Source organism: Chaetodon trifascialis, chromosome 24 (assembly GCF_039877785.1).
Source record: "Chaetodon trifascialis isolate fChaTrf1 chromosome 24, fChaTrf1.hap1, whole genome shotgun sequence".
NCBI lineage: Eukaryota > Metazoa > Chordata > Actinopteri > Chaetodontiformes > Chaetodontidae > Chaetodon > Chaetodon trifascialis.
The window spans coordinates 1,818,926-1,835,469 of NC_092079.1; the positions used below are offsets into that span (position 1 = coordinate 1,818,926).

Sequence of the window (16,544 nt, forward strand, 5' to 3'; positions counted from 1 at the left end):
TTGGATTATTGTAACATATAAAGTGGAATTTGATGGAATCGGTGTTATAGACTGCTGAAGACATGCTGCCTCTTTTTGTAAACACTATGTCAGCAGTGTGGGAATGTGTGCCGTGTGCCAAAACTGACTTGGACCAACTAGGCACTGCTGGCTCGGACATCTGTTTTTATACTGGTTTTGCTTCTTTTCCTATTAAAACATGTTTTGCAGTTTCGTAAAAATTGTACAAAGTGATGAGTCTTTCTCTTTTTTTTTTAAATTGGATTTGAATGTTTCAGTGTAAGTATCCTATACCTTCAATGAAGAGTTCCAACAAGCACAAATACAGTTTGTCCATGTGCATCCCATGAGTTTATGTGCTGCTGAATGCAATTTGTCCTTAAATATTTTTCAATAACTTTCTGCGTTCATCTTTCCATCACTTCTGACTACATTCGCTCACGCCCGCAAAACATCAGAGATCCACTGTTATGCTTCACAGTAGGGATGCTGTACTTTAACACAATGAGAGGATGTACCCGTTGTTTATGGGTGATGACCAGAAACTTAAATTTTGGTCTTATCACTCCAGAAGCATTGAAGCTTGGTGCTGGTTGGCATACTGCAAGCAGCCTGTTTTGTCGTGGTGTTATTCGCTGTGCAAATATACATATTTTCCAAAAAATGTCCAATGACATACTTTAGTATCTGTATTTTATCTTTTGATAAATGTCCTCAATGTATTTAAGTATGACAAAAAACCAAGCAGTGATAATGTTTGGCCTTATTTTGGCTGAAGCTTGAATATTCTGAAAACAGATCCCATCTTCTACCAGCAGCAATAACTGTGTCATATTTCCAGCTCATTTTTTCTAATGAAAGAAAAAAAAAAAAAGATATATTAAAGAAGTGCCTCTGCACAAAAATGCATTATATTGTATGTCAGCATACTTTTGAAACAAACTTCATTCCATTCACCTCTGTTCTATTGGGGTGGAGGCAGAAGTTTCTTTTCGAGGTAACAGACAGAATCAAAGATGAGTTCCATCATAATTTGGCATTTTTATTGCAGTTGAAGGTCTCAGTGTAGGGTGACATGACTTCTGAATGAAAACAAAAGAGAAAAAAAAAATAGTTTTAAAAAACCCATCCGGGAGCAGTGGGGACATACCAGGCTGCTCCCTCACAAGTAAAGAACCAAAAAATAAGTTAAAAAATGCTTTATTTCCAACCTGAAATATCACTTAAATAATCAAAAATGGTAGCATGCAGCATACAATAGATGTTATGCATTACAACACATTTCATGCAAACGCAAGAGTCGCTCATATAAACGCTTTGTATCACCTCCCCAGGTCCAGCTGAATCGTCCTCTGCAGACTGGCTATGCTAGCATCCAGAGCTGATAGGCCGTCTCTGAATGCTGCCTCGTCTCTGGTGTCAAAGGTTGACCCTGACTTTGCACTCCAGTCAGACCACACAGATTCCACATCACACTGGGACAGCATGGAGTTCAACAGTCGCCCCCTCTCCCTCTCCCTCTCCCTCTCCCTCTGTTGCCCACATGACTGGACTTGATGGGCTGCAGTCTCTGCAGGTTTGTCACCTTGCTGAGATCTGACATCAGGTTGTGATAATGCTTCCCTCAACTGGACTGAGGTCAGTTTCTTCTGCTCTAGCGTGTTTCCTTCTCTCTCTGCATCCACATGCGCATGCTCATTGTGTGTGGGCTCCAGCTGGCCCAGAGACATCAGGTACTGGGTAATGCGGTCAGTGGGGGGCTCTGTCGGACCCGATCTGTGCTGGTGTTGGTCAAAATGAGTATCTGACACGGAGCTGTCAACAACTGTAGGACAATCTGATGAATTTTGACTCTGAAGAGTCCTAAAAGGGACAGAGAAGGAGAGAAATGGCAGCGATGTTAACGGAGAATTTCTCACAATGATGTCCTCAACTAACATTCCTAGATAAAGAGCATTTTTGTGGTCAAGGAGCTTTCAAAACATTCAGTACTAATATTTTGCACATCTCAAAACAGCCCCCCCCCCCCCCCCGGCCTACCTCTTAAGATGCCCTATCTCTTCAAGCCTTTGCTGGGCGAGTAAAGCCAACTCACTCTTCTCTCTCTCACTGTCCAGCAACCTGCTTCTAGTGGCCTCCAAGTCTACAGACAGACACGCAGACAGACACAGACACATAAACACACAGTAAACACTATTTCCATAACATAGTTTTATTTATGTGAATCTTAATTTTCTCTGTCTTGTTTATTTTATTACTATTACTCTCATATTGATACTTTGCATTATGGTTTAAAATGTTATCAGTAAAATGTTCCAGTCACTACTTATTTTCATCACAGTTCTTCAATGAGCAACCTGAAAGAACCTTAATGAAGATGTTAGCTAATTGTTATTGAAATCAGCATTAACCATTAACAGCTTTTTTAAACTAACTGCAAGCCTGATTCCAAAAACCCTGCATAAAATGTGAATACAAACAGATCGCAATCAGTCGAAAATGAACTGCGTATGCAGACAGTGGTTTTAAAGTGCTCTGCATGCTGTATGATCACAGATCTCAGTAAGTCTGAACCTGTCTTGATGAGTGCATTCTCTGCCTCTCTGTCTCTGAGCTGGCTCTGAGTGTCCTGCAGAGCTTTTTGTAGTCCTGTAAGGTCATCTTGGAGTTCCTGCAGTCGGGACTCAGCTGTAGTGAGCTCCTCCTGCAGAGACAACACTGTGAAGAGACACAGGATTCATTACTGCCACCAACCGTCGCTCTCAAGTGATGTGAGAAGGTGATGAGCAGTCCCGCTGGCCCAAATCACATGACCTTGGGAGGCAGCTGGATTGCAATATTGCACTGCCCGCCACAAATACATAGCAGAGACAGTAAAACCATTCTCTCATATGAACGCAGTTGGCCTTTCACACATGTGGTGCCTGGGAAGAGGATAATGACTCATCTGCAATGATGACTTTTTATATTGATATCCATACTACATGTACTTGGTGTATTCGCAATATCAATGAAAGTGAACACACACACACACACACACACACACACACACACACACACACACACACACACACACACACACACACACACACACACACACAGGATTACCTTCAGAGTTACAGAGTGTCTGTTGCCTCTCTGCCTTCTCCCTCTCCTTCAGCTGCTGGTGCAGAATCCTCATGCACCTGACACACACACACACACGCACATGCACAGTAATTACTGAACAAAAACCAATATGGGTACACACATATACCTGATTTATGCAAAACTGTCAACTACAAGTTTTCATAGTTGCTGTGACGATGTGTCCACTCCAACAGATGTCCGTGGGGGAGGGGGATTCAATTTACCCTCACCAATTACTAGAGAGCAATGCATCTGCCTTAATCTAATGTCATTTCAAGTCGACAGGCCAACTGGTTTTGCCGCGGCTTTTTAAGTAAAAACAAACTATGATGTTCGACGAAGAACAGCGTAGATAGACATCTACCTTGTCTATATCGGTCACCATTGTTATTTCTCCTCCGTGGTTCCAGCACAGCTTGCTTGACAACAGCATAAAATGCCATTAGTGTCGTAATTACAAACATCTGATAGTGACGGTCCATGTCAGGAGTGAAAGCTACAACAAGGTAAAAGACAGAGTGTGTGTGTGTGTGTGTGTGTGTGTGTGTGTGTGTGTGTGTGTGTGTGTGTGTGTGTGTTACCTGTGCGTGTTACCTGTGCAGCTGAGTGTTCTGGCTGTGCAAGGATAATAGTTGTGGTTCAGTCTGGATGTTTGAACCAACATTCGTCAGTGGTGAGGACACAGTCTGCTCCAGAATACTGAGCAACCTCTCTGCTACATTGCCTGCACACACACACACACACACACACACACACACACACACACACACACGCACACATATATAACACAAACATGCATGCACAAAGTCCTGTTTCCATCACTTCTGGGGACTTTACATTGACTGACTTCCTTTTTTCGGAGACTTACCCGAACCAAAACCTGTACTTGTCTAACCCTAACCTTAACCCAAGTCTTCACCCTAGAAGGGTGAATCACTGACTTTTAGGGGGCTGTGTCTGTATGACAGAGTCCGCAAGGGCCCAATCTACAAATCTGGATGGCGAGCACTTGGATTTGCAACAGATTAATGAAACGCTGAAAAGTGTCTCCATAGATTCAGCTTACCTTGTCCACTGATCAGAGCCTTGAGTTCTCCCAGCAAATACTGAACTGTCTTCATCTTCACGTCAGTCTCTGCACTCACTGAAGTCTCACTGCAATCCCCCCTGCTGGGTGTGTCCTGAGGGACTTTATCAAGCTGTCCAGGCTCCAGCTGCATGTTTGATATCTTCAAGGAGCAGGTGTGTACGTGTGAGTGTATCTGTCTGCCAGCTGTGTGTATGTCTGAGGCGGTGCTTTGGGTATTAATGTCTCTCACGGGAACAAAGTCCTCCTCAAACTCTTCCTTGCGGTGTATGTGTGGGGCTTCAGAAGCAGACTGACAGCCAGTCTGGGGGAGAGGCATCCGTCCTGAGTGAGGGGTGGGGTGGAGTGGAGGGATGCTGGTCTGGGGTGGAGGGATAGTGGTCTGGGACTGGGGTGGAGGGGTGATCGGGGAGAGTGTTTGGCAACGTGAAGGAGGTATGAGATACTGCTGCAGGGTTTGAGGTTGTTTCTGAGGTGGATGGAGCTTAACTCCTGCATGTGCAGCTGGAACAGCAGACCGATGTGCTGTTGTTGGAGTTGTGCTTCCTAGTCCACGCTGGACTGACTGACAACTTCCCTGGTCTGGAGGTGGAGATGAAGGAGGTAAGACATACTGCTGCAGGGTTTGAGGATGTTTGGGAGGTGGATGGAGCTTAACTCCCAAGTGTGCAGCTGGAACAACAGATGGGTGTGCTGTTCTTGGAGTTGTGCTTCCTGGTCCATGCTGGATTGACTGATACCTTTTCTGGCCTGGAGGTGGAGATGAAAGGGAGGGTGCAACGACATTAGGCAGGTGTAATCTCAGTGGACACCATCACTGATGGTTCAGCTGCAACTACCTGTACTTTTAAGATGTTTTATTGCACCCACCACCATGATCAATCCTGCCTATTAGTCCGTTGTCTTAATTCTTGACTGAATCTCCCTGTATATTCTCACATAAGCAATAGCTAGGAGCTTCAGTACACATACCAAAATAAAAGGATTTGTGGACTTTCATTGTTCACATGAGACTTAAACTAATCAGTGAGGTGTTGTCTTGGTTCAGCTCCAGTCATGAGGGGCTGTTATACATTTTGCAAACCAGCAGATGTCATTCTACTGCTTAGCTTGAAGCACTGAACCTTCGACTCATGAGGCCTCAGCGCTTGATGAGTCTTCATTCGCTCATCACTACTTTGTTGATATTATGATACTTTTTCTCTAATTGCATTAGGGATGACAATGAAAGTAAGTCTTGGCCGTTGTCGCATCATTCTGGATCATCTGAAGTTGTGTGTGTAATTGAATGTCCTTCTCACAATGTCAAATAACTAAACCTCAAGCACCCACCTGTCTGTGTAGGTAGTTTCTTAATGGTCTTCTTCCCCAGTGAAGCAGATGGTCTTGATTTAGCTTCTCCACCACCCTTCACAGCTCTGGGAAAGCTTTCCATGGCCTCTACAAATGCACATATACACACGTGTATGTCATTGTGACAGAAGTCAACAGTCTAAATCCCAAACAGAAAACTGATATAGAACAGAAGAAGAAGAAGAAGAAGAAATCCCTTTATTAGTCACATTTACATACAATGCGAAGTTAGGAGGGGAAACTGCACACGCCATGCATATGTGAAATTTATTCTCCGCCTTTAACCCATCCTTGGACCGTGCTTCCTCCGCGGCGGACCAGGAGCGGTGGGCTGCCAGCTGACTGGCACCCGGGGACCAGTTCCTGTTGTTACCACTGGTCAGGTGGTGATCTTCTTGCATGTTTTTAGTGGGGGTACATTTTATGGAGGATACCCCAGGTGAGCACGGGGAGAACATGCAAACTCCACACAGAAAGGCCCCTTTTTCCTCAAGCAGCAGGCACTGAAGGCATGGTAGAGGACACACCACCAGCGCCCACCGCGGGATTCGACCCGGGACCTTCTAGCTGTGAGGTGACTGTTACCACCTGTTCCACCGTGCCTACTACCCACAGATATAAAGAGAAAAGTAGCAAATCCTCCAAATGGAGAAGGTGGAACCAGACGATGGATGGTGTTTTTGCTTGATTCAAAGATTAGGAAATTTGTTGTTCATCACGTTTCTCTCTGACCAATTTGTTGTTTCAGGATTACTTGTAATAAACCACTAGCTTCTGTATTAATGGTCATCATGTTAGAAAATTCATCAAACCTGCTTTCTCATCCTGAAGGATGCCACTGAGCAAGGCAGCACACCGGTCCAGACCCTTATGGAGAGAAGTGACCTGAGAGGATAGAACCCAGCTGTGAGCATCACAAACACACAGGACGTCACAGATTTCCTTCACAATGAAGGATGTTTAGTAACATTTCAGCCGTGCTCGATTTCAGTTTGACCTCCAAATCAAGTGGTTTAGATCATCTAGATTAACTGTTTGTTTACAACCTGTAAAACAGTCTGACTGCTCATGTGGAAAGCTGTTATATTAGGCCTAACCTCTTCAAATAGTGTCTGACAGATTGCATGATTTCTGTTGTGTCACATTTTTTTCCAAGCCTTTTCAGATAAGTTGTTCTTGTCGCACACCATCAGCACCACGCCGCAAAATGCCCCTTTGTTTCACATGTTGCTTTCTTCTGCATTGTGTACTGCACCTGCATTCATCTGCACCACTGTCCTGCCCAAAATGTCCTCTCACATCGTTTGCACTGATGGGAAAGAGCTCACTTCATTACCTGGTCCTCAGAATTTGTACTGTACAGAGAGTAGGCTGGCTCAGGGCTTGGTCCTGGTCTTGGATTTGGAGTCACTCTAAAGTTAGAGGACACAGCATGAGTCAAGGGAGTTCTATCAGGAATATAGTGTTTAAAGTGGATGATAAATGGTTAAAAAACTCACAGTCTCCTGGCCGGCTGTGCTTTGGCTCTTCCTTTCAGCCTTCCTGATGTCACCACCTGCCAGTCAACCAGCACAGCACAGTCACAAGCATACTTCTTAACAGGCTGTAGTACTGAAACATCTGATCATGCTTAAATCTGGTGCTGTGGCATGAATACACTAATTAGAATTCTTCTAAAAACATTCAATGGACTTTTTTTTTTTTCCATTTATAAACTGCAGCTGGATCAAATGTTTCACAGATACAAGATCTATTTTATTCCTTACCAGGCTGTGAGGAATAAGTGCCTAATGGAGAGCTAATTATTAGGGGGGGCGAAGGCTATATCTCGAAATGAACTCACATATACAGCAGTGCCAATCAGCTGGTTGATCTTATTGGAACAGATTGAAGGTTGATAGCATACATTAAGTCAAAAGAACCTTCATTTAGTCGTGCTGAATCTGTGATGGAAATCTATTACATACAACAGTTAGTGCATGCAGAGATCAAACATTTTTAGACACGTTTAAGAAGTGCACCGATTGCTATAACTCTGGATTTTTGAAGCCAGAGATCACTAAGTTAGGTTCGATATGTAGCTGAGTAACGTCATGGAGTCAGTCAACCTATGGATTACTCACAGCTGTGACACCGTGTCATCCACATTCAAAACAGTAGATCTTGATGTCTCCAATCAAGTAACCTCAACAAACAGCTAGTGTGGTGTGTTAACAATGTAAGTATTGTCACTTCGGTCTTACCTTGCTTTTAGTTGTTCCTTTCATGCTTAAATACGAAGTGAGCACTCCAAGATCAAACCAAAACCTGCTTTTTCTATGCTGTCAAACAGCTGAGGCGTTCAGGACTCAAGCTGTTTGGTTTTGAGTGTTTGCGTCATGCGGACTTCTTCCATGTCTACCGGTTCCGGTCGAAACAGTTCGAAACAGGACATATGTCGCAGCTGACCAATCACAGTTAAGCGCCAGGCACAGTGGGCGGGGCTTCAAGGCCAAGGAAGAAGTCTCAGTGAAGATTGTCTGCAGCTGTGCAGCGGTGTGAAACGTCAACATTAACAATCGCGGAAAACAGGAGTCTTTGTGCAATGGCGAGTTGTAATGCACATATTACTTTAATGCTGCAGCTGGTGAAATTGGGGCTAGTTTGAATTACTCTATATACTTTCAATGTACAAAAAAGTGCAATATTTCCCTCTGAAGTGTAGTGGAGGAAAAGTATAAAGTAACAAAGCAGAATACTTACATAAAGTCATGTATCTCAAAATTGTACTTAAGAACATATATTTAGTGACTTCAGTCAGTCATTTGCAGGTCCCTGCTTGCACCGTTTACAGAGTTGAAGATTCGGATCAGAGATATTTATTTTTTAAGTATGAAGACACCCTTGGACCACTTTATTCAACTGTCAGTGATTTGTTAAATACACCCAAAAGTTTAAGTCCTGGAAGAGCAACCTTCAGCAGTGCCATCACCTGAACCTGTGCATTTGTCTCTGATGGACCTAAGTAGTGCAATTAAGTTGAACTAATAATTTTGATGTTATGGAGACACATTAACCAAGCACTGAACATTACATTAAATATGTGACAATAAATGGAGGCTTTACTTTGGGCAATACTTATTTATTGCCAATCTTTTACCCTGTGCAAAACAAATTATCGTTGCAAAACGTCATTCTTAAGTTCTGGCTTTTGGTCAGACACATATTCCTTACAAATCAAGCAAGTGATGATTAGAAAATAAAACTTTCAACGATATGTCGGTCACTGAAGACTGATACATCCAACAAAAGACTTTGTTTCCCCCATTTAACATCTGACTTGACATTTTTAACTTTGTCCAGACAAACTATTTTCTCCTTCAAACAAGAACACTGTGATAAAATTCCAACAAGCTGAACGTTTGAAAAGAAAAACAACTCAGATCAATGTAATGCGGCTGTGCGGCTCTAATATTTCCACTACTCCCATTCCTCCTCATCAGCTGCAGTCAGAGCAGCCGGTTGGCTTATCACACCGTTGTCTTGGAAAGATCCTCCCTGTGGACCCTAAGGACACAGGATCAGCAAAACACAGTGAGCTTGCGGTCTAAAATATCGCTGCTTCACAGGCATCTTCAACCTGGCAGCACAGAAGATCTGACCAGTTTCAAGGTGGGCACCCAAGATTAGTGTCACCAATTCAGAAACTGACCAAATGTGAAATATGGTCACCATCTCCCCTTCTGCTTCTGAGTTATGGTGTTAATAATGGCCAGGAATGTGTTTTTGCAGAACATTATGTCGCAGAGAATTTGACCTGTGACCTTTTGGATATGAAATGTCATCAATGATTTTCTCCTCTGAGACATTAGTTTGAAATTGTGTCATAATTAGCATAAAAATTCTTGAGTAATCCAGTTACCTTCCTGGAATCCAAGGAGGCAAAGTTCTTCCCTGGGGGGTTGAAGCTCACGCTGGTACCGCTGAATGCAGACTCCTCTAACCATGCTGGAACTTCCTGCTGGGCCTGCCAATCCCAGTCAACACAAGGAAACAATGAAGGCCAGCACTGACTGAGCTTTATGACCTTCCTTGTTATACACAATTCCTACACTTTAAATGACGATGGAAAATAGAAGGTTTTCTCAGGGGGAAGAACTGTGCAGACTGAGCACAAATATTCCAATTACATAAATCTAAGGCTCAGTATGAATGATGATAACATACACAGCGTGAGTTACCAGCTCTCTTACCTTTGACAGGACTGTAACCAGGGAGCGAGCCAATTGCCCATCAGCCTCGGGATCATAGAAAGACACTGCCCTGCCAGTGTTACCACAACGGCCAGTTCTCCCAATACGGTGGACATATTCATCAATGTTGTTAGGGAGGTCAAAGTTCACCACGTGCTGTACATCTGGAATATCCAGACCGCGGGCAGCTACAGAGGTTGCCACCAAGACTGGACATTTGCCAGAGCGGAAGTCTGCCAGAGCCTGCTCTCGCTCCCGTTGCTCACGGTCACTACCAGACAACACAACACATCACTATCTGCACTGAAACTCAGAGAAAATGTTGATTCCTGGACATGTCACTTACCCATGAATGCTGGTAGTTGGAACCTTTTCCTGGCACAGATAAGTAGCAATAAAATCAGCTTGTCTCTTGGTCTCGACAAACACCATGGTGCGCTCCATTCCTGCAACCAATAAGACTGTAAAATAAGCATGCTAATGTTTGACATTAGACAAGTCCCATTATTACACTTTGAGCTGTAATTCATCATTCACTCCTACGACATCCTCAGACTGCTTTTTGTTTAAAAGCTACACATGCAGAGTAGTAGTGTCAGGGTGACTTGACTTGGGGCAGTAACATTACCAGTTGTCTTGAGGAGGTCAAGGAGCTGCTCCCTCTTGGAGAACTTCGTGACTTGGACAAACGTCTGCTCCACATCACTGCAGGCTCCACCCACCACACCCACAGCCAAGAACAAATAGTCGGTCTTGAGGAAGTCAGCCGCCATCCTGCAAAAGCACATGCTTCCGCTTTATATATGCCAAGCTCACATTCAGTTTGGGACAGCTGTCCATATCAACAGTTGAAGCTGTGGTGTGAAGGCGCAGACCTCTGGATGTCCTCAGGGTAGGTGGCACTGAACATCAGAGTCTGACGGTCGTTTTTGGATGGCATTCCAGGACAGCCCACCAAGCGGCGCATGTCAGGCTCAAAACCCATATCCAGCATCCGGTCTGCCTCGTCAAGCACAAAGTAGCGTAGCTTACTCAGCCCAACCTAGGGCACATGCACCATTTTGTCACACATTTAAGCCTTCAAATCAATACACTTATAACATTGATGTAAACGTCAAGTGACTGAGGACAAGACTACCTTCCCTCTTCCGATCATATCCAACAGTCTCCCTGGTGTACCACACAACACACTGCATCCCCTTGAGATTTCTCTTATTTGGTATCCAATGCTGACTCCACCATAAACCACGACTGGACGCACAACAGTCCTACAACAGTCAGAGGAAACCAAGATGAGAAGCCAGGAGAAAGTGCAACTCTATACACGTCATCTTTAAATTGTAGGGTGTATTTAACATCTTTCTGGGTGATTAATAGCCACAAAACACGCAGACATGCCAGAAGAAAACCTTTTAGAGATAATCATCATACTGATCTCTCTCTCTCATTTGGCCCATACCGCTTCAAGCAATCAGTGATCAGCCCCAAAAATCCTGATTGGAGGACCCTTAATCTAAACATACCCAAAGGCGAACTTCCTGGCCTCTTGGTAAATCTGGTTGATGAGCTCCCTGGTTGGGGCAACAATGATGACTTCAGGCTCCTGCAGCTCACAGAATGAACTGGCTGCCACACCGTCTGCTATCAGTTGCTGCAGAATAGGGAGTAGGAATGCAGCCTGGAGGAGAAAAGATACATTAAAACTCTTCACAAGCAAACTTACAAGTCAGTTGTTGATTATCTCTCATCTCACTGTTTTGCCAGATCCAGTCTGGGCACAGGCCATGAGATCTCTGCCGGCAGCAATGATTGGGATGCCATGCTTCTGCACAGGGGTCGGCTTCAAGTAACCAGACTTGCTGACGTTTTTTCTCAGGGTCTCACACAATGCCGCCTCATCAAAAGTCTGAAGGAAAAAAGGGTTGAATTGCTGACTCAGCAGATCATTCATCACTTACACAACAGCTGAAAAATACACAATCAAGTACAGTTCTTGTAGAAATAAGGATTGAACATCAAATTGCATTTGTGGATGAAGGGAGGGACTGTACACAGACAATGGTTTTAGTAAGTGTTCCTGAGCCCATTCCCATCCACTACAGAATCATGCCTGTTTTCAATGCACTGCATACAGAGATTTCTTCAGATTCTCTGAATCTTTGTAATAAAAACAAGGAATCCCCAAATTCTTCACAGAGTGGTGAACCCATCCCCATCATTACTTCATAAAGACTCAGCCTCTCTGGGATGCTCGTTTCATACCCAATCATGTGACTAACCTGTTGCTCTTAACTTAATTGAGACATGTTCCACTAGGTGATTTCTTTTAGTGTTTCACAACTTTTCCAGTCTTTTGTGGCTACTGTCCCTTTTTAAAAAAACAAACAAACAAAAAAAAAAACAAAAACATGTTGCTGGCATCAAATTCTATGAGGATATAATTTTCAAAAAAAAAAAAGAAAGAAAGTTTCAACATTTGGTATGTTGTCTTTGTGCTATTTTCAATTAAATGTGTCAATATTTTGCAACTCGTCACATTCTGTTTCTACTTACATTTTACACCGCATTCCAACTTTTTTGGAACCAGGATTGTAACTTATTACATTATTTCTTACCATAATTGCCTGCGGTGGATTGGTTCCACTGACGTCCACAACGATGTCATCATACTTGTCAAAGTTGATGCCTGTCTCATAGTGGGCAAAAATAGAGTCTTCATCTTCGGGAAGGGTTGGGGGGACATACGTGACCTTTGGTTCTGCAGGTTGGAACAGAAATTCTTTCTGATGTAACAGCAGAACAAGTTTAATCATAATGTAGAGACAACACACTTAACTTACATACAACAGTTCATTAACTTACTGTCACCATCTCTTGAATCTTTATTTTCTTTGTCTTCCCCTGGATCAGACCAAAATGTCAATCACATTAATGACAATTCGAATCTGAACAGTATGGCAAAAATCATTCAGTCACTTATCAAAAAATAATTTTATATAATATACTAACATTGAGCAGAGATCACAAAACAGATGTTTTCCACAATAGTCTACACACTCAACATTTACTGACATGATATAATGACTCTTCCAAAGTGTTAAATGATTGCTCCTTTACCTATTCCAAAGCCTTCTTTCACACCCTGGTCGCCACCTTCAACACATTATCAACCATTAAAGATCAGATCTTCCAACTTCAAATTAAGACTGGATTATTCACATAGCAATACATTTCTTTGAGAACGAACATCATCAAGCACAACACCATCCTGCTTCACTGTAACAGGATTGAATCAAGAAATACCTGGTCTGAAGCCTCCTCTTCCTCCTCTGCTGCCTCTTCCACCTTGGCTTTGTCCTCTAAACCCTGCTCAGAATATACAATATTGAAACACTAAGATTCATAGTGTCCATACAACATTTCCTTTGCAGAGAGTTGCTGAGAAGAGAGAAAGAAAGGAAAAACCTACCCTTTTCAGTCTCTCCATTATCAACTCCTGTAACATCAAGACAGTTCATATGAAGTCAACCCATAGTTTTCAGGTACGTGCAAGTCAGTTGCACTCAGAATAGACCCCAGTCCACCTCTCAGAATTGAAACAAATGAAAACATTACCAATGAATTCACTGCGATCCATTCTGTCAAATCCTCTGCCACGCCCTGACAGATTAAACACACACAACATTGTCATGAACACAGTTGAAACCATTCAATTTTATTCTAAATCTACCAACTGACTGTGACTTAAAATGCTAATACAATATAGTATCTTCTGATTGTTCAGAAGGTTAAATGGATAACTTGACTATGATACAATTGTCCCTGGAAGCATATGTGTGTCTTCAGCCCAACGGTCCCGTCCACAATGTCTGCGGCTTCAAAAGTTCCTGTAAATATATTGACACTGTTGCTTCCATTAAACTGTTGCAAGTTGACAACAGATGATTTCCACCAAAAAAAACTACAAACTCTTACAACAGTTTGAGTGCATGTTTTTTTAAATGCAGGCAAACTCGCTGATTTTAATTTTCTCAAGTTAAATTTTACTTGAAAGTCTGTTCAATTATGTTCTTTGCTCTGCTGTTCACTTTGTGTGTGTCAAGCTCAGCCTTGTGCTAATGTAAACAATGGAGGGGAGAGGCAGTGAGGGGGGTCATAAAAACCCCCCAACTCAACTCAGGACCAAGTTGCATCCCGTGCCATGCTCAGCATTACTGGACACAATTATCTTGGTGGCTAATATATCAGCCACAAATATTTAGTGCTTCCCTGCTATACAGTCAATCAGACTTAGCTTTATTGGCCACTATTCAAAGATTTTTTTAAGTTTCCCTCAATGTATTTAAAGAGAAACAGACATTAATGCAAAGAAAGACAGACAGGACTACTGTCGAGACATATTTGATACATTTGCTACCCACAACTTTTTGCACCACTCTGTTGAACATGTTGGTCAGGTAACTCACCATATTTTTATGAACCATCACAACAAAAACAATTCTGTCCTTGTGGTTGGGTGAGTTAATCACTGTCCATGTCTCACCTCTGCCTCTGAAACCACCTCTTCCTCCTCTTGTATTGTTCCAGTTGCCCCCATCTAGAAAGACCAAATTGGATTGTCAGCAGTACTCCTATTCAAGGGATTTACTTCAATTCCAAACTACACCACATCCTACCACATACAGTGACTGTGTGGTAGAAGCAGCAACACTGCTTCTTCAGTATAAAATAATTCTGTATGCAACAGTGTATGGCTAAGAGGACTAAATGCCAAATTACAAGTAAGCAAAGGCACCTGATCAGTGTGATCCACAATTCAGTTGCCCAATGATGCATTTCTTTTGCCTGACTTGGAACCGAGCACATTGCTCAAGCAGTTCCAACCAACATTTCTTAAATTCTTATTAAGAGGCAAAAATGACATCTTCCACTTGATATTGTTCCATATTTAATTACAAAATTATTGAATCGTTTATGTAGAATTGATAAGCATGCAATCACTCAACTAACAGTCATTTCACTACTTGTTTAATAATACGAGATGAATGGGCACCTGAGGAGAACAAGCTTTTGAATCCGTCTCCACTGTCTGGTCCACCATGGCCTGGAGAGAAATCGAAAGATATTATGAATAGATATCCTCTCAGGCAGAGATTGTCATTCCCTTCAAAATCCACCACTGTTAGTATTGCAGGAGTTTCTTGTGTGTTTAAAAACAAGGTGTTCCATTTCCAAAAATGCAACATCATAACTTAAATGGTTTTCACCTATCATCCTTACTGCATGGACCACTTCAAATCCACTACTACAAGAGACGATTTCAGTAAATGCTTAAGAGCAGGACAATTATATTTAAATGTTAAACATGGATGTTCACGTGCTAGCAAAGCTTTCAATGCGGTGGATAATTTACGTACATAGCAGGAAAACATACCTTCTCCTGAGATGTGACTGGCTATTGTGGTAGTGCTAGTAGTAGTAGTAGTAGTTTCCTGTAGATAAATTGGAAACAGGTGTTGACTTTCTGGCTGCCTCTATTGTTTTTAAACTAAGTGAAACCACACCCACTTCCCTATGACGAAAAGCTTACCTCTTCTTCCCACTCATCCATTTTTTCCTCACCTAAAAAACTCAGACAAAAGTCAGCATTCAAATGCTAGAAAATGTATTACAAGTACTGACATTTATCAGACAGGTTGGTTACATGACTACCAAGGACTTTGCAAAGCAAATGATGGGGGGGGGGGGTTAGAACAATGAATACCTGTTTAGTATTGAATGTTAAAATTATATTAATTATTTGAAAAGTAACCCTTTAAAATACTTTGACACAGGTCTTGGCTGTCTGACACCGCGTGATTAACGAAACCTTACCTCCAACTTCTGCTTATTGCAATTTAAAGCTAGCTAGCTAAGTGTAAAGCTAACGTTAGCTGAATGATCAGGTTTACATTTCGGGCGTAGAAAAAAGGTCAAATATCACATCTCTTCTATACATCCAGTTGTTGGTTAGTTCTTACTTTACCAGTAAAGGTTCTCCACTCTTTTCAATCAACTTTATCAAAACTACTAACGTTACCGTTCTTTCCCCCAGCGAAGTGCATAAAATCAACGCTAATTTGCGCGACCTTGGGTTTTACTTACACGTTTTATCCTTTGGACTCCCAGTAATGCGAATAGCGGGACAGTTCACTTTAGCTTCGATTTTGCCCCATTCTTTCACAAACTGGCCTAATAAAATCGATATCATTAAAGTATAGCGTTTGGTAAGCCAATATAACCGACAACCTTAAGGCTGGGAGCCCGACGGACACGTACGAAAATGGACACCTGATGCAGGCAGTGATGCTAGCTAAAACAAACTCGGCACTGATAGTGATATTAGTGGTAAAATATCCGTTCTGTTCAATCAAAGTGATTTACGAACCGATGACAGCAATAAATACATACCTAGTTAACTTGCTTAACCATATTTTCTGAGGTTGTTACTTACTTCTTTCAAGCAGAATTGGTGACTTGCTTCCTCGTGGCGTAGCTACGCTTCGTAAGGTCGCTGTTCAATGGAGCCGTGAACAGTGTGCACATCGAGCAGGGAGCTAGGGTTGCCAGTTCCTCTGATTTCCCGCCCAACCGGACAATTTTGAAAACAAAACTAAAGGTTGCTGAATGTGTTTAAAAGGCATTTTGGTATCCGTTTAGTTTGTAAAAAAGCTTACTCCGTTGCTCTCAAATTTTGCACAGGT

General features: G+C 42.4%; 2 protein-coding genes across 2 annotated transcripts; both read right to left on the minus strand.

The window, feature by feature from the left end:
• Window positions 1–1,018: 1,018 nt before the first annotated feature.
• Window positions 1,019–8,001, minus strand: ccdc14 (coiled-coil domain containing 14). The gene is made up of 11 exons (XM_070957938.1): window positions 7,813–8,001; window positions 7,069–7,124; window positions 6,906–6,981; window positions 6,382–6,454; window positions 5,549–5,656; window positions 4,196–4,966; window positions 3,724–3,853; window positions 3,109–3,185; window positions 2,575–2,718; window positions 2,041–2,143; window positions 1,019–1,863 (listed from the first exon to the last, which is right to left on the minus strand). The coding sequence occupies exons 1-11, from the start codon at window positions 7,834–7,836 to the stop codon at window positions 1,323–1,325; spliced, it is 2,103 nt and encodes a 700-aa protein (XP_070814039.1). The 5' UTR covers window positions 7,837–8,001; the 3' UTR covers window positions 1,019–1,322.
• Window positions 8,002–9,028: 1,027 nt separating this feature from the next.
• ddx4 (DEAD (Asp-Glu-Ala-Asp) box polypeptide 4) lies at window positions 9,029–12,688 on the minus strand. Its single transcript, XM_070993973.1, has 11 exons — window positions 12,664–12,688; window positions 12,417–12,565; window positions 11,555–11,707; window positions 11,325–11,479; window positions 10,940–11,069; window positions 10,677–10,843; window positions 10,430–10,575; window positions 10,148–10,247; window positions 9,802–10,072; window positions 9,471–9,575; window positions 9,029–9,115 (listed from the first exon to the last, which is right to left on the minus strand). The coding sequence occupies exons 2-11, from the start codon at window positions 12,417–12,419 to the stop codon at window positions 9,029–9,031; spliced, it is 1,317 nt and encodes a 438-aa protein (XP_070850074.1). The 5' UTR covers window positions 12,420–12,565; window positions 12,664–12,688.
• Between the last annotated feature and the right edge of the window lie 3,856 nt (window positions 12,689–16,544).

Excerpts from the sequence above, each read along its gene's own strand:
- ddx4 (XM_070993973.1), bottom strand. Across the intron at positions 10,844-10,939 it reads ATATGATCGGAAGAGGGAAG|GTTGGGCTGAGTAAGCTACG; the intron begins GTAGTCTTGTCC and ends CATGTGCCCTAG. Across the intron at positions 10,576-10,676 it reads TACCCTGAGGACATCCAGAG|GATGGCGGCTGACTTCCTCA; the intron begins GTCTGCGCCTTC and ends GTGCTTTTGCAG.
- ccdc14 (XM_070957938.1), bottom strand. The coding sequence starts at position 7,836 with ATGAAAGGAACAACTAAAAGCAAG. Across the intron at positions 6,455-6,905 it reads GTACAAATTCTGAGGACCAG|GTCACTTCTCTCCATAAGGG; the intron begins GTAATGAAGTGA and ends CTATCCTCTCAG. Across the intron at positions 2,719-3,108 it reads GACACTCTGTAACTCTGAAG|TGTTGTCTCTGCAGGAGGAG; the intron begins GTAATCCTGTGT and ends GTCTCTTCACAG.